This window comes from Oncorhynchus gorbuscha, linkage group LG19, assembly GCF_021184085.1.
Source record: "Oncorhynchus gorbuscha isolate QuinsamMale2020 ecotype Even-year linkage group LG19, OgorEven_v1.0, whole genome shotgun sequence".
Lineage (NCBI taxonomy): Eukaryota > Metazoa > Chordata > Actinopteri > Salmoniformes > Salmonidae > Oncorhynchus > Oncorhynchus gorbuscha.
In genome coordinates, this window is record NC_060191.1 from 53887111 (window position 1) to 53904990 (window position 17880).

The 17880-nt window shown below is 43.6% G+C and overlaps 1 protein-coding gene across 2 annotated transcripts; it reads right to left on the reverse strand.

Moving 5' to 3' along the window:
- Positions 1–418: 418 nt before the first annotated feature.
- Positions 419–16632, reverse strand: LOC124005729 (tumor necrosis factor receptor superfamily member 19-like). 2 transcript variants are annotated; one of them, XM_046315228.1, is made up of 10 exons: positions 16075–16632; positions 15544–15634; positions 15086–15199; positions 10383–10561; positions 10132–10217; positions 3735–3899; positions 3411–3578; positions 3182–3284; positions 2001–2314; positions 419–1139 (listed from the first exon to the last, which is right to left on the reverse strand). In XM_046315228.1, the coding sequence occupies exons 2-10, from the start codon at positions 15607–15609 to the stop codon at positions 1135–1137; spliced, it is 1200 nt and encodes a 399-aa protein (XP_046171184.1). In that variant the 5' UTR covers positions 15610–15634; positions 16075–16632; the 3' UTR covers positions 419–1134. The 2 variants fall into 2 exon arrangements, with proteins under 2 accessions (XP_046171184.1, XP_046171185.1); XM_046315229.1 differs by having other exon boundaries at positions 3453–3578; positions 16075–16624.
- Positions 16633–17880: the final 1248 nt, after the last annotated feature.

Here is a 17880-nt window from a genome sequence, read left to right on the forward strand (position 1 = left end):
ATTAGCATAAGGTTGTAAGTAACAAGAACAATGGACATAGACATATCTGATATTGGCAGAAATCTTAAATTATTGTTAATCTAACTACACTGATCAATTTACAGTAGCTATTACAGTGGAATAATACCATGCTATTGTTTGAGGAGAGTGCACAGTTTTAAACATGAAATGTTATTAATAAACAAATTAGGCACATTTGGACAGTCTTGATACAACATTTTGAACAGAAATGCAATAGTTCATTGGATCAGTCTAAAACTTTGCATGTACATTGCTGCCATCTAGTGGCCTAAATCTAAATTGCATCCAGGCTGGAATAATACATTTTAGCCTTTCTCTGCATTTCAAAGATGATGGTACAAAAAAAAGTTGGTTTTGTCTTTGTATTGTCTTTTACCAGATCTAATGTGTTATATTCTCCTACAATCCTTTCACATTTCCACAAACTCCAAAGTGTTTCCTTTCAAATGTTACCAAGAAAATGCATATCCTTGCTTCAGGGCCTGAGCTACAGGCAGTTAGATTTGGGTATGTCATTTTAGGCTAAATTTGGTGAAAAAAGGGTCCAATCCTTAAAAGGTCTTATTCAGTATTATCTAGACTGTCTTCAATGTGCACCAGAAATCACAGACGTCCGTTTTGACGTGCTTCTCTTAGGCCCTTTAAGGAAACGTTGTCAGTTATTAAGACACACCAATAGTCACACTGCCAGATCTGTGATACTGTTGCTGCTAGTCACCTACATAAGTAGATGTAAGACATTCTTAAGCAGACATCCGAAACAAAGGGGATGGCTTCTATTTACTTTGTACCAGTCAACAGTCATTTTGTCATCATTTGAACTTCATTATATCAGCCTCTGGCCCGGCAACATCGCGTTGTGCATAGATTTATTTTCAGTCTCTGCTCTTGTGCTTTATTTTACAGTGAAGTGCTTTTGTTTGCATTTATTTACATAGTCGCTTCAGATGCGTGACGGAAGGCCGTGGGTCACAAGCCGCTTGAAAGAGATTGTGTGCCACACACTATTTTGAAATTGGTGTGTGGGCTAATGTAATCTGAAACGGGATCTTTCTGGACTGTTTTCCGGTCCAGGGTGGTTCAAGGGTGGAACGCGAGCCAACTAAATCCATGTCATCCTGGAAAAAGAAAGAGTGGAGAAAAGCACACAAGGTCATTAGCAATCTATCTACCTAACACAGGCCAGGCAGGGACCGAGTCAGTTAAAACAATATCATCAGAAAGCTCGGCTAGGATTGCGGCCTGGCCCTATCTTTGCTTCCAGTTTCCATGGACACCACTGTCCCTGCCGATCAAAGGGTGTGCAACAGTTATGGTAAAATAAGTGTGTGTGTGTTTGAACTAGGCTGTTAGAACACAGAATGTCTTCTCTGTCCTGACGCCTCTGTGTTGTAGCCTCTGTGTTGTAACTTTCTACATGACTGCTTTGCTGGGGCTTCTGCTGCTCTGACCTGAGCTCATTCCCACTCACTGGATTCCATCAGTTCAGGAAGTCTGCTCTGGTTCTGAAGCTCCATTTGGCAGATACACTGAAGCTTTTTCCATAAATAGCGTGTATCTGTTTTAATGGACAACCATTCCTTATCGGTTCCATTTCATATTAATCCGGTGGGAACCTGCTATGCAGAAGAATTCTAAATAGTTTTTGAGGGGAAGGAGAAGCAGTGATGTTTCTTTACAGCACATTCCTTTCATGGCATAGTTTACCGAAGGCCTTTAGTTTCCTGAGCTTAATAGTGTTTGCACTTGCATACTTTCCTCTTTTCTTAACACAGTGAAGAATAGTATGTTACTGAGCTTGTTAATCGCTCATTGGCTTGGCTCATGTATAATTACTGGGAAAGCTTACCCTACTGTAAGTGAGCATTTTAAGTATGTTATATACCAAGCATCGCTCAATTTCAAACTGTATGTACACAGAGGACCATTCTGTCTGTGTCTGCATTAAAGGTCATACAGTACAGCAAGACACCACTGACCTTCCAGTGAAGATGGCTGCTGCTTTGAAAGGAGGACCTCTGTCAAGGCACCAGTCTTCTCCTGGCTCTGATCAGTTGGCTTCTCCTGTGTGTCCTCACTTAATGTGCACCCATCTTCCTCTTTCTCCTCGCCCTCCTCGCCCTCATCACACCTCTCTGTGGGTTCTGGGTTGCAGCGGAGTGATCCCAAGCTCTCGACACAGTCGGGGTTCTGCATGAGTGGCCATGTCTCGCCAGCCTCTCTGGAGATGCAGGGCTCTGGATGGGCTTTCAGATAGGCTAGGACGTTCTCCTCACAGGGGTTTATGCTGCATCTGTAGGGGGAAATGGAGGCTGTGTCAGCAGCATAAATCTCTCCCATTCCTAGCAATAATGATCCAACCACAGTCCCAAGGAGGCACTTCTCTGACAGTAATCTCCCAAACAGACCCAAAGTTAACACCATAACAAGACTGTTGTTGGCCTTGTCTGTGTTTCTCTTCCTGTTCTGAACCAGAGGTGTGTAAAGGAATGGTGTTTGGTTTTGCAAACATTATCCACCACAGCAATGGTTGTCTGTCTATCTATCTATCTATCTATCTATCTATCTATCTATCTATCTATCTATCTATCTATCTATCTATCTATCTATCTATCTATCTATCTATCTGTCTGTCTGTCTGTCTGTCTGTCTGTCTGTCTGTCTGTCTGTCTGTCTGTCTGTCTGTCTGTCTGTCTGTCTGTCTGTCTGTCTGTCTGTCTGTCTGTCTGTCTGTCTGTCTGTCTGTCTGTCTGTCTGTCTGTCTGTCTGTCTGTCTGTCTGTCTGTCTGTCTGTCTGTCTGTCTGTCTGTCTGTCTGTCTGTCTGTCTGTCTGTCTGTCTGTCTGTCTGTCTGTGTCTCTGTCTCTGTCTCTGTCTCTGTCTCTGTCTCTGTCTCTGTCTCTGTCTCTGTCTCTGTCTATCTACACTTCTAGGTCTTTCTGGGATTCCAGGAAACATGATGTCAAACAATATCAGTTGCTGTGCTTGTTACCTGTTCTTCTGACTGTCATATCTGGGCATCCATGTACTAAAATAGATGGTGATTTTTGTTGATGAATTATGATGGTGTTGAACAATGTTAAGTGATGTTGATTGGTGGTTAATTAATGTTGGTTGATGGTTTTGAGCGGAGGTGAGTGGTGTTGTGTCATGGTCCTCACCCCTCGTTGAGGCTGATCTGGGACTGGAAGGGGCTGGTGTCTCTGCTCCGGCCCAGACTGCAGATTTCATCACAGCACAGGGAGGGGATCAAGTGCACTGGGCCTGGAAATCACACAGGAATAACCGTGTGACCGACCGCCAACCATTAGAACGCATGGATGACCTGGCCAAGAAGCCTCAGCGTACAGTAATGCCAGTACCATAGTGATAAAGTCAAAGACTCCATACCACTTGATGTGCTTGTAGAAGCCCACCAGTAATTGGACCTACCACAGGTGTGGCCTGGCCCATGGTGACATTGGCAGCATGGGCGCTGAGGGAAGTCATGGAACTTCCGTCGGTCCAGGCAGGACAACTCTGCTCCACTGTACGGACCATCCTGGGACCTTAGAGATGCTGAAGCAAAAATACACTTTCATAATGGAGACCCCAAACAAGTGCAAGATAGCAGTTGCTATATTTAAATAGCAAAGCCACCTGTTGGTCCCAATGCTACACTGAGATTTCCACACCATTGTAATGACTTCTTTCAAATTCAAGTTGGTCACTCACCGCTGGGCTTCTTCTCCAGCAGCTGTCTCTTGAAGTAGATGACACAGAGGATGAGCAGGGCCAGCAGCACGGTGGCCAGAGCGCTACAGATGACTGCTGCCAGGGCCATGTCCCGAGGGCTGGTCACCACCGGGGGGATGGGAACCAGGTTCACCCGCCCGCTGCCTGAAGGGGCAGAGATAGAGACGGGGTGAGAGAGAAGGTCAATATGAGCATCAAACGTCACCAATGCAGTTCTTCTGACATAATAACATCGCAAATTACAGTAGAAGTTGTAAAAAGTTTAATTAAATAAAACATTTCAATTGTATAGTTTTAGAACGACTATATTTTAGAGTCGACTGTGTCATGTCTTTGTCTGACCTTGGTAGTACTATCTGGCCATATTGAAAACAAGTATTTTTCTACACCTGAATTATGTCCATTCTAGGTTTATGTTTATTACTGGCATGTAGTAGCTGTCTTTGACCCACTGAGTCCTCCAAGGAGACAGGCTCAAAGGAGAATGTCTATAGTAGATTCTCCCCCTCCCTCCAGAGGATGAGTTATTGCCGTCATTCATCCCCCCACCCCAAGGCCCTCTCATGCCAGTCACACAGCCCCATCATTATGTCTGTGTAGTCTGGCCAGACGTTTGAAACAAGCCTGGTGTGTGTGTGTGTGTGTGTGTGTGTGTGTGTGTGTGTGTGTGTGTGTGTGTGTGTGTGTGTGTGTGTGTGTGTGTGTGTGTGTGTGTGTGTGTGTGTGTGTGTGTGTGTGTGTGTGTGTGTGTGTGTGTGTGTGTGTGTGTGTGTGTGTGTGTGTGTGTGTGTGCGCGCGCGCATTCGTGCATGTGTGTTTATCCCATGACTGCAACTGCTGCCATTGTCTAGGATCCCCACCGCCAAACTGTTCACACACTCTCACATTAAGGGACCTGACCTTGAGGACAGCTTCTCATTAAACACTTTCCCACGGATATGGAACATCAGGGCTTAATGTGCTAGATGTCATAACAAATTAGATACAATCTCCTTATGCTAAATGAAGGTTCAATTACTAAAATGTCATTGTAATGGTTATTTATCGGATATAACTATCTGCTTAATTCCTCAACAAAGCAAACAAACTTTGTTGAGGAATAATTTTGTACATGACGGATGTCTAGTCACAAGGCAAACATGTGCAATAAGGCCACTGATATTATTTTAAAAAGCAACAGAAGTATGATTGTATTATCTGTGATTAAAATTGTAGGTCAATATTACTCTCCCTCATCACAATTACATTCTTATAGAATTTAAAGTGAGTCAAGAGCTGTGCATAGTTGATGTGTAGGTTTACATAGAAAGCAAAATACCTAAAGTAATACTACACCTACTATGACAAAGTGACTGGCTACCCGCCCCCTATAGAGAAAATAGTGATTATGTGAGATCTGTTTAATATATATATATTTTTTAAAAATATTTTTCAATAGCCCCCTTCAATCACTGTTTGCTTTTTAGTACATTAATCATAAAACAAAGTGGGTTTGGTCTTTTCAAATTCAAGAGCTTTGTTATGCAATGTAAACATTACTTTAGCCTTGGAAAAGGTTTTATATTCCAGCGAGATAGAGGATAGGGGATAAGGGTATTTGTACATTCCATCTGAGGAAGAAAAAAATCCCAAACTGCCGGTGAGGCTTAAAATTTCAGTTTGACCCGGGGGCTAAATAAATAAGCATTTAAATATACATTGTGAACAAACAGGTGATAATAGCTTATTAAAACAAGATTAGGACGTTTCAGGGGAGATAGGTCTTCAAAACTGTTATGACAGAAACCAAGTGCCATTTTCTAACAATTTTGACAGGAGTGCACTGCTCAGATCAAGGCAAATACATAAATTACACTAGACAGTTTATATAGCGGAATATAACTTGATATATATTAAGATGATTTTGTGAGGATACGGTAACATTCTCCACTAAATCAAACAACTTTAAAGAAAATCTTTGAATGTCCTTCCTATCCATCTTTTGGAAAGTCCTCTATCAAAGTAACCCAAAATTACTTGCTGATAGATTTGACTGAACACCTACACCCATGCTTACACAAGCAAGGTACATCCTTTTCTCACCATGGTGCAGAAAACCTCTCAGACTTTTTCTTCCACTGTACAGTTGTGGAAACCCCATGTCATGGCCGTCTGATCCAGCCAGCCCTCCCCACTCCCCTCCGCAGACAGCTGTCTCCCCCACACCCCAAGCCCAGTGGCAGCCCTCCCCACTCACCTCCACAGCCAGCTGTCTCCCCCACACCCCCAGCCCAGTGGCAGCCCTTATCACTCCCAGACAGCTGTCTCCCCCACACCCCAAGCCCAGTGGCAGCCCTTATCACTCCCAGACAGCTCTCTCCCCCACACCCCCAGCCCAGTGGCAGCCCTTATCACTCCCAGACAGCTGTCTCCCCCATACCCCCAGCCCAGTGGCAGCCCTCCCCACTCCCCTCCGCAGACAGCTGTCTCCCCCACACCCCAAGCCCAGCGGCAGCCCTCCCCACTCCCCTCCTGCAGACAGCTGTCTCCCCCCACACCCCAAGCACAGTGGCAGCCCTCCCCACTCCCCTCCGCAGACAGCTGTCTCCCCCACCCCAAGCCCAGTGGCAGCCCTTATCACTCCCAGACAGCTCTCTCCCCCACACCCCCAGCCCAGTGGCAGCCCTTATCACTCCCAGACAGCTGTCTCCCCCACACCCCCAGCCCAGTGGCAGCCCTCCCCACTCCCCTCCGCAGACAGCTGTCTCCCCCACACCCCCAGCCCAGTGGCAGCCCTCCCCACTCCCCTCCACAGCCAGCTGTCTCCCCCACACCCCCAGCCCAGTGGCAGCCCTTATCACTCCCAGACAGCTGTCTCCCCCATACCCCCAGCCCAGTGGCAGCTCTTATCACTCCCAGACAGCTGTCTCCCCCACACCCCCAGCCCAGTGGCAGCTCTTATCACTCCCAGACAGATGTCTCCCCCACACCCCCAGCCCAGTGGCAGCCCTTATCACTCCCAGACAGCTGTCTCCCCCACACCCCCAGCCCAGTGGCAGCTCTTATCACTCCCAGACAGCTGTCTCCCCCACACCCCCAGCCCAGTGGCAGCTCTTATCACTCCCAGACAGCTGCAGCAAACATAGATTAAGGCTGACCCATTGAGGAGACCTCACCTGCCGATCGTATCAACCCACCGCACTCTGCCAATAAACTGCTTGTTTTGATACATGCTCTCCTCTCTCCCTGTTGACTTTTGGGAATGCCAAACTTAAAGCCATGCATGGCCTTGTGTGTGACAGACCACAAAGAGACAGGGAACCACCAACCCACTGGCACAGACGTCTAGTTCAATGTCTAGTTTTGATTTACATTTGATTGAGTAGTCAACTAACGTGAATTCAATTTGAAATCAACAAAATAATTCACCTTGTCATTAGATTTAGGTTAAGAAATCAGAAATTCTCTTATGTTGATTACTTTGTTCAAATCCTACCAGTTTTCCACATTGATTCAACATCATCTTGTGAATTGTTTGGTTGAAATGATGTGGAAACAACATTGATTTAACCAGTTTTTGCCCAGTGGGAAGTATGAATGGCCCCTTCTGAAAACTAATGGTGACCCCATCCACATTCATCACCTGTGAAACTGGAATGGCTTCCCATTGCCAAAGAGGTATGAGCCCTCCACAACCAAGAGTTTGTATTTTTGACTAAACACACTTTCATATCATAAATACACCCAGCACCCCTTTTAGTGTTGCAAGAAAAACAAACTAGCATTGCCATGGGGTTGTGGGTTTATACATTTACATGGATACTAGATTACAGCAGTGGTGAGGCGCTTTGCTGCTCTGAGCATAAACACTTCACTCATGTCAATTCTTCATTTTTTATTTTACCTTTATATAGGCAAGTCAGTTAAGAACAAATTCTTATTTACAATGACGGCCTACCCCAGACAATCCCAGACGACGCTGGGCCAATTGTGTGGGACTCCCAATCCCGGCCGAATGTGATACAGCCTGGATTCAAACCAGGGACTCTAATGACGCCTCTTGCACCGAGAGGCAGTGCCTTAGACCGCTGCGCCACTCGGGAGTCCTGATTGGCTCTTGAGTGACTTTGTTTTGGTGGACTTGATTTTAAGGGTTGACTGCTCTCATTTGGCTTGTGTTGGTTTTCAACTCAATCTAGATAACTCTGTGCATGCTGCTAACACTACTTTTTTACAGTCAGTGGTCAGAGACGTGACACGGACCTTTTAAGTTAGGGAAGTAGAAGTAGAAGAAATGAAATGTTGTCTGAATGTAACAAGTTGAGAGAAATGAGGATGCATATTAGTCGGGTCATGAGTTTTAGGGTCTTGAGTAGCCCTGACCACAGGCCCTATCTCTAGGAAAAGTATTACAGTTGCATGAAGAGGTGATAAGAGTCTACATTTTGCTTCAAACAAAATTGGACTGACTTCCGTTTGTGTATGCTGTGAAATCCTGGTTTGAGATACAAGTGTCTAAAAATATTTCTCTGACTGTTAAGCTTCCATCTTAAATAAGAAGCAATGATTATTGGTTTGGTAATAGAAAAAACGGACTACATTCCCATATGACCTTGGCGTAAATCTGTTTGGAATGAGTAAAAATGGCAAAACGGTTCTGGAGCTGGGGATTGGGGGATGCTACGGTTGGCCTCTCTCCAGACACCTTTTACAGCTCTACCGTGACACAGAAGAAACTCCTGCAGATGAAATACATTAAAGCAACTGAAGGAACCCATAAAACACAATCTAATTTTTACTCTGCCCCAGAATCTGTCCAGGAGACTGAAGTGCGTTAAGATTTACGGCCTCCTCCAAAAGCGGCCTCCCTGCACAGCTGCAGCTTCGCCCCGAGCCAGTGTAGCCTATTATAATGATCTGCCCTTTAAGTTTTCACCACCCTACACAAGATAACACTAGAGGAAGAGAGATCAAGGCTTTCGAACATTTGGAAGATTCCCTGTAGTAACTACCAGCTCTGCTCTCTCTGGGAGACAATGGCCATTTTGATTCATGGGCTTCTGCATTCAAAATGGCAAGCCAGACAGCCAGCCAAACATACAGACATGCATAACTTAGATGTCCCAAGGCCCATGTTCAGGGTGATTTCATATGGTCAAGTCATATGTAGACTCTATCTAGACAAATACTGCATGTTTTACAGTTATTGCTTGAATATAAATATTTATTGTCCAAAAATGGTAGTAGTAAAACAAGCTCATATTGAGGGTGTGACACAGATTTACATACTAAATGTAAGTAGATTTTTTTTCCATCTCCAGAAAGAGCAAATGTAAACTCAGTTTGTGAGTTCACGTTGTCTGATATCCTGGAGAGGTTGTCATTTATCTAACAGAGGGGTGCTAGACCTGGCTGGATACACACACGCTGCCAAACCTTCTCAAGGAACAGCTGCGGCCTCCACAAGCATCAGGAAGTCACACTCATTTACCAAAGGTATGAGTTAGCTAGCCCACTCTCTCTGTGTGAGTGCCGAAAATCATAAGGTTATACTTAATCACTAGTAATGGCTGGAAAAAGGTGGCTAATGAGATGTAGTAGTGTCCTACTGGAATTCAATCCACTGCTTTGTGAACAAAAAACCCTTTAAGAGATGCTTAATAGACCTCCGTGGATACATGCTAGCAAATTACACGACAAAGTTTAAGAATTTTACTGTACATGATGTGACACTACACTCTCTTATTTCATTCAAGACCTAACTAAAGAAGCATGATGTAATGCAATCATTTCCACACTATTATTTAGAAACATTGAAGCTCCTTTTTGTCTTGAAATATGTGGATGGAGGCTTTTACTTAAGATAAGAGTTTTTCCGCAGTCCCTGAGAATGGAGCGATGATAGTGGGTCTTATTGTCGCAGCTAAAATAATCCAGTTCTGGCAAGACCGACTGTTATGCTAGCAGTATCCATTTCAACATTTATGGGCCTACTTGTAAAACTAAGCATTTATTTGGGCATAAAACATAGTTGGCTGGCTCAATGAGAATTTACTGAATGAACAGTGATTTTCTCCACCCATTGGGGTTGTGGTTCTTATTACTCTAAGGACCTTGTGCTGGCATGTTTTAGATGAAGGTATGTGCTTTGTTATGGAATTATGGCCTGACATGTTTTTGGGGTCTTGGCTGTACTTTTAGCCTGGAGTTCAATAGCTTTAATTAATGATGTTCTCAACTTCTCATTCAAGCTACGGATATTCCTTATTTTGCCTGTAATTTCACTGGCCACATTCCTTGGCCTGATGTGAATGGTTCAACTTAATGAGAACTTTTCCTCAGAGGCTCTTCTGATGTTACACAACTTCCAGTAAAGGAAGAGAAAGTAAGTCCTCACAGTGTGGTTCATATGGAGGTGGAGGGTCCCCACATGGTATGCACTCCATATCTTGGAATCCGCTCAGCTTAGTTTTCCTGTAAAACCTGTTAAACACAACATAGCATTGGATTATTATGAAATATGTTTAATTGATTGTGTGCAGTAACGAACCAATACTTTGACCATTTATCTGTAGTAACTGAGTAGTAGTACACTGGTAGTAGAAGTAGAGTAGTTGTTGTGATTAAGTGATTAAGCCCCTCCCTCACCCGGGCAGACAGTCTCCGCACACAGCATTTCTGGTGGTGGAACAGTTGCCCTTCTGGAAGCGGTTGTTCAGGCCACAGTCCAGGCAGGGCTTGCACTTCTGCAGGCTCCTATCTTCTTTGAAGCGGCTGCTTCTGCAGGGCACACACCGGGCATCCTCTCCGTAACCAAAGCCACATTCCTGGAGGGATTAACAGGAGAAACCCTCTGGGTGAGAGGTGGGGCTGGGGGCAGCTGGAAAAAGGCTCTGAATTATTTATTTTTATTTAACCTTTATTTAACTAGGCAAGTCAGTTAAGAACAAATTCTTATTTACATGGACGGCCTACCAAAAGGCAAAAGGCCTCCTGCGGGGACGGGGGCCTGGGATTAAAAATTAAATAAAAAATACAATATAAATATAGGACAAAACACACATCACAACAAGAGAGACAACACTACATAAAGAGAGACCTAAGACAACAATAAAGCAAAGCAGCAACACATGACAACACAGCGTGGTAGCAACACAACATGGTAGCAACACAAAACACAGTACAAATATTATTGGGCACAGTCAACAGCACAAAGATCAAGAAGGTAGAGACAACAATACATCACACAAAGCATCCACAACTGTCAGTAAGAGTGTCCATGATTGAGTCTTTGAATGAAGAGAATGAGATAAAACTGTCCAGTTTGAGTATTTGTTTCAGCTCGTTCCAGTCGCTAGCTGCAGTGAACTGAAAAGAGGAGCGACCCAGGGATGTGTGTTCTTTGGGGATCTTTAACAGAATGTGTCTGGCAGAACGGGTGTTGTATGTGGAGGATGACCAGAGTGTCTAGAATTAAAGAATGATCTTGGCTTCCAAGATCATAAGGTAACATCTTACACGGGCAATAATCTCCCTGACTCTCAGAATCAATGCATGACTTTCCGCAACAGGATCCAGAATGGCCGGGTATTTCAAAGGTAAAGGCCCTCGGGGACAACCACTGTTGTATTATTGCAAGTATATTGCTGGGTTTATGTATGACTGGTTCTTTCTGGAACAACTCAGTGAGTGTCCTGGTGATTGAGAGGCCAGTGTATGTAGGCAAAGCTTCAGTTAGATATGGGGCAGGGATTATGGAGAGGTGCACAAGAGTAAGAAGTTGAATACCTCTCCTGGTCCTACAATGGGTACTGCACTTAAAAAGCACAGCATCTATTACTGAATGAGTGATCTAATATGGAATCAGCTCAGTTGTCATGCTTAAACCTCTATAGCGAATCTAAGATGGAAAATATTACACGACCCATATTAGATATACAGTTTTATCACCCTGTATATATTATCTATATAACATGAATATATCTGTTTACTATTGGATTAATGGGTACACCTCATAAAATGGGGACAAGAGAATATAGCCTATTCTGTTTTGACCAAATATGTATAATGGGGTGTATGTAGTAAGTCAAATGTTAATGCAATCCCTATTCAATGTTAAATAGTATTTATTTGGCACACAGAGGCTGGCAAACTGGTTTTCCTGTGGTCATAGGAACATTTACATTCCTGCTGATCATCGCATCCCACGCCAAGTAAAAGGACTGTGCTGGAATGACATCAGTCATTGTGTTATCTGCAGCAGCTGCCCCCGTCCACTATTAAACCACTGTTGCCACACTGCATTCCCAGGCCAGGCTGACTGATGGAGGGGGGGCTCATATATCATTAACGTGAAGGTGAGATTCAAACAGGGCACTTCTCTCCTTGACCTTGTCACGTTTCACCGCCTGGGGATGCAGTCACACCAGAATGTGGGCAGACTGGCTAAGAAAATGTTAAAAAGTGAGGCAAAGATGGGATCCCGTGATGGCCCCACAGAGTCGGGGAAGAAGACAGAGGAATTTAGCCATTTCAGCTAAACACATATAAGACGACATTGGACCTTGGCTCTGGCCGGAGGAAGGCTATGACAGGACTGCAGCTGTTGTTGTGTGATCTCCATATAAGGACCTTCACACCAGCAGAGCAGGGAACAGTGGAAAGATGAGAGACAGAGTGAGACAGAAAGAGGGAAGGGAGATGATGACAACGGAGAGAAGGAAATAAAGTTACAATTTTGATTCATGGAGGATGGTGAACCCTGGAGCCTGGGTTTCTCCTAGTGCACACCATGGAAGGCTAGCTGCTGCAAAGCAGTCAGAGAAGAGCTGTTTAGAGTGGTTTTGGACAGAGGAGCGTCGTCCAACTTCCAGATGAAGGGATCTTAAGAGGATTGATCCCCATAAAGCTGGGCGCTGGCACACTGTTCATGTGGCACTGCATGGCAGTAGATGGGGCTGCCATGTACACAGGCCAGGGCACAGAACAAAAGGAGCACTCAGCCAACTTGTCCCCTCTCTACCCAGGCAGAGCTGTAACATCCCGGAATGATCTAATTCAGTCCTTTGTCTCTGGTAATTGGATAGAAACACCTTTTTTAACAATAAAGATTCTGTTAAGGTATCCCATCTTTGGATGCAGCCAGGAATCACATAATGCTACTGTCTCATTTAAATGGAGCTAATTGGGTATAGGTAAATTAGCTTTCAAGTGTGTCATTACATCCATGGGTTTAGGATGATCTAGCCTAAAAAGTGAGCACAAAAGCCAGTGCTTACAAGTCTCATTTTACTCCTATCTCCAGATCTAGTTTTTGGTGAGAATGCCAAGCAAAACAGCACAGACGTAGAGCTGTGTGGAGGGAAGAGAGAGAGAGAGCTGGCTGGCTGGGGTTAAAGCATGTTCAGACGGGGAGATAGTTCAGAGATCAGGACGGAATTACAAGAGTCTCTAGGGGGGCCAGTCATCTGATCCAGTAATGAATGAGTTCGTAAAACAATATGAGTTTGTTAACGCAGTGTGCCATCTAATGTTCTCCACACACTGCCACACTCTTTCAATGTCTAGTGTCTACAAATTAAAGACATGTTGCCTCTTTGCCAGTGGCTTAATGCAGTTCCCAGCTTGCATGCACTATATGTGGGGCAGTCACTCCTATGTGTACTGTATGTACTATGTGTACTGTATGTACTGTGTGTACTGTGTGTACTGTATGTATATATGGTTTGGAATCGTAGATTTGCGCAAATGTGACGAAATGCTGGATGAAAGACAAGGCGAGGACTTCTGTATTTTTCGAGGATTTAATAGAAAGAAACCTGTGCACAAGTGAGAGTTGTGTGATTCTCAGAAGAGCTCGCAACAATCTGACCCTCAAGGCCAGGAAGCTTGTTAAATACCATCCCTGGTCAAAACATTATTAATCAAGATTGTTGTTGAGACCACTTGGGTCAGAGTGAATGGTATATTAGCTATCTCTGTCATTTGAAACCACTGGTGGCTGGGGGGGGGTTACCTACTTAATGGTGACTCCAAAGGGTCTGAGTTCAGATTTAAGCGGGACTGGGGGGACGGGGGGCAGGAATGTAGTTCTTAACAGTATGTATGTTTGATATGAGGACAAAAAACAAAGCAAACCTGGCTAGCTATTAAGTTATGTTATGTTTTTGATGAAAATGACAAATATCAGATCATTTTAATAAAAGACTTCCCTAATGCTTTGGTGGTTCCCTGAACGAAGACCTAATTGATGTTTGTGATGTTGCTTTACAACAATACAGGCAGACATCCAGAAGATGGTATAATCACATTCCATATGTCTCTATGGCAGCCACACAGCCTTATTAGAGCCTCCCTCCACTGTGAGATGGCTTCCCGCTACCACTTAGAATGAATGAGGCAGCCAATTATTAACCAGGACCCCCAGGGTGTCTAGCATTCATGACTGTTGAACTGGCAGAGAAACATGGGGCCCACTGAAGCGTACCACCACTGACTGCATGTCTGTGTGTAACAAGATAAAAGGCAACCTGGTAGAAATGTATGTGTGCAACAGATGATACGAGAGGGCAATTTATTATAAGATGGAAGGTTTTTTACCTGTGCTTAGCTGAGCACATGTTGAAGTGGTAGGAGGAAAAGCATTGCTAAACTAACTTGCTTATGGCCTCCCAACCCGTTTCTACACAGCCCACACAGAGCACCATGTCTTTGGCAAGAATAGTGATTAAAGGCATTCCCCTCTCACTGTACAGCAAGTTTATGCATGGTTTCCTTCAAACAATGGAGACAATAACTTGGACAGGGAACTTGGGGAAAAACAATGGAATCCATTCAGCAACAGAGGGTCGAAGTATGGGTGTGACTGATTAAAGAGCGGTTGGTGTTCTACAAAAGCCATTTGGCCCTTTTCTCCATGAAACAGAGGAAGTCATAAATAACCTCAGTCCCCTGGATAATATTCACTATTCTAAACACTGGAATCCATTCTATTGATGAACACAGGTCTTTCCCCAAAAAGATATGTTTTTTATTTATTTACCAAGTGTATATCTTTTCCAGAGGTTATTCAGGTTTACGAAGTTCCAACATGATTTAAGTGATCTGTTAGTATCCAGTTTTATCATGGTTTCACTCTCTTTCATTTCTATAGATCAAGGTTTCCTTTCAACTGTGATGAAACATGCTATAAACTTGTTCAACTGAGGTGTAATCATCTGGACTACATTTCCTACATATGATTTAAGTGTGTATGTAAAGTGCAGTACATTTAAGGCCACTCTTAAGAAGAACATAATATGTTGATGTCTAAGTTTTACTGTCTATATCGGGTACATTACTATGCTTCAGACCTTTGATAGCTCCTGTCCCGCGTCGCACTGCTTGCAGGGTTTACAGTTCCCAAGCTGATCCTTGTACTCCTGTTCTCTGCATTCACTGGTCTCCTCCTCCGCCGTTACAGGAACCTGAGAGGGAATAATCATTTGATACTGAGCAGCTAGGGATTCCTGCGTTTCATCACGCCTTTCATCAGTAAGAGATAATGTGAACCGAGTCCACCGCCGGCGTAATCCCCCTACAATAGTGCCACTATTTCACCCGCTGGCTTTTACTCCTCAAACTATGTAGACTACTATATCTGTCCGTCCGCACATTGATGTCCTGACAGATCTGACGACACTAACTTAGAATGGAGACTGTTACAAAGGCTATTATACGTGGACAATTACAGATCACAGATCAGACTATAAATGGCCTGTCAAAAGCCTGATATCACACTAGTTGGGTAAATTCAATGCAGAACACTTACCAGAGATGAGTATATTACATGAAATGTCAGTAGAAGTAACCAGGTTTGACCAAACATCCAGGCCATTTTGAGGGGCTACTGTGGAATGAGTCTGGAAAAGAGAGAGAGATATTAGAATGAAGATGAAAATTTCTACTCTGTTCAACAACAACAAAAAACATAAAGGAATATTGTGGAACCTTGTATTGGTGTCAAAAAGAGCAATGTATGGCCAGTGAAAATTAGTACAATAATCAGAAGTAGGTACATATTTGTTCTCAGCTACTTTCCCCCAAACAGGTAGACATAGTGACCAATCACAGCATACCGGTTTTGTAACAACTATTGTGGAACATTGTAACAATATTTGTGATGAGATAGTTTATATATTCAGCGAGGACAATGATGCTACGTCATGCGTCAAAAACCGGCCAGGGCTATGACAGAATTATCTTACCAAAAGTCAAAACATTTATGTTAATAGTTTCAGTTTGTTGAATGTCTCAAAATCATATAGGCTACAAAACAACTGCAGCCCTCTGTACGCTTTACCTGGTATGTGCTGCTGTAGTCTGATCGGTTCGTTAGTTATCCCTTCCTTTAGTTATCTCCTCCCTGGCTGAATGACTGTAGTTTGAGACAGATATCCACTCCTATGCGTTCTGCATAGGGCTCCAGACCATTCCAGCCATGCGATGTGCTCTCTGCCCGGCTGCGCTGCTCCAGTCCAGAGGAATCCCCGGATTGAAGACAAAATCAGCGTGGAGATCAAAGGCAGGGGATGGCTGCGATCTAAAACATGTAATCTGATCTCTGATCGGCCTCTAGGCCTACATCAAAGCGCAATCACAGGGCGGACACTAGAGCTACAAACAGGTCATTATGATCGCATGACAATAACCTCACAATTCGATACAATTGCATGCAAGACAGAGGGATCATTAATGTGGAAATGCAAAGAGTTTGTAAAGTGCAAGGCGTCGGGATCTGGTTGTGTTGTTATTCCACTTCCAGGGCCGCCTCCCTCTGTGCGATCCCCGGTCTGTTTGTTTGGTTTATCTGAGGGCTCGCTTGTTTGATGCCAGGCTTGGGTTTGAAGTTGAGCACAGCCCTCAACATTCCCTTTCATCTCAATGAGCTGCAGATGCCATGACGTCACTCTGCTGTTCTGGGATTGGTCAGGCCGACTGTCTGCAGCTTTTAGAGAGGAAACCAGCCACAAAGTTAACAATCTGAAAGAGGCTGAGAGCAAGCAAACTGTCTCTACTTTATGGTGGTCAATTTGGATAAGATAGGATGCAGTAGCTACCCTTTATGTTTGAAGTTTATAAAGGGTTTATAACGAGCTTATTTTTAACTAGGCAAGTCAGTTAAGAAAAAATCTTATTTTCAATGACGGCCTAGGAACTGTTGCCTGCCTGTTCAGGGGTAGAACGACAGATTTGTACCTTGTCAGCTCGCGGGTTTGAACCTGCAACCTTCCGGTTACTATTCCAAAGCTCTAACCACTAGGCTACCCTGCAGCCCCATTATAAAGAGTTTAGAAGATGTTTATAGACGTTGTTGCTTAAGCCTAAATTGTTAGAGCAACAACATTGACCTGACCAATAATACCATATAATAATTTACAATTGACCTGTAAATAATGTATGCAATTATTAACAACCTATGAACCCTTACAATATAATACATGAAGGCATAATGCTAATTTTAACAGATAGCGTCCCTTCTCACATAGGCCTAGCCTTCAGTGTTTCACAAAAATCATAATTCTACTCCTGCCCTAACTAGGCCTACTAACATTTCTGTTTTCAGCTATGTAAATAGGAAGAACTCAAACACAGAGAGAGAGAGAGAGAGAGAGAGAGAGAGAGAGAGAGAGAGAGAGAGAGAGAGAGAGAGAGAGAGAGAGAGAGAGAGAGAGAGAAAAAAAAGAGGCAGAGTGAGAGGAAAGTAACATTTTGCAGTCAAACAGAGCAGCCAATTAGTAGACATGTTAGGGCATGTTGTAAATAAATTCTAGAGATTTGTGTCATGATTGTACAAACTTGAGGTAGGCTTTCTGCATGTTTTCATTATTGCCCCACATTTCAAATAATGGAACTACAGTATTTCTACAGCAGACGGTTGCTCTGCTTACTATTTCTCTAATAATGTATCTCGCAAATATCTCTAGTTTGAATACATTACAATACATATTAAGTTAGTTATTTGAAAAGTCCAAAATGCCTACACATTTCTTATGTGTTGCATATCGTTTGTGTACTAAAAGATTGCAGTCCTTGACTTTTTAATGAATGGCACACATATATAATGGTGCCATTCACAGATAGAAAAACAACTCTCCTCTGCATAAGA

Coding starts and splice junctions, on each gene's coding strand:
- LOC124005729 (XM_046315228.1), bottom strand. CDS start 15,609: ATGGCCTGGATGTTTGGTCAAACCTGGTTACTTCTACTGACATTTCAT. Junction 15,200..15,543: donor ATGTAATATACTCATCTCTG/GTAAGTGTTCTG, acceptor ATTCCCTCTCAG/GTTCCTGTAACGGCGGAGGA. Junction 3,579..3,734: donor GCTGGAGAAGAAGCCCAGCG/GTGAGTGACCAA, acceptor TTTTTGCTTCAG/CATCTCTAAGGTCCCAGGAT.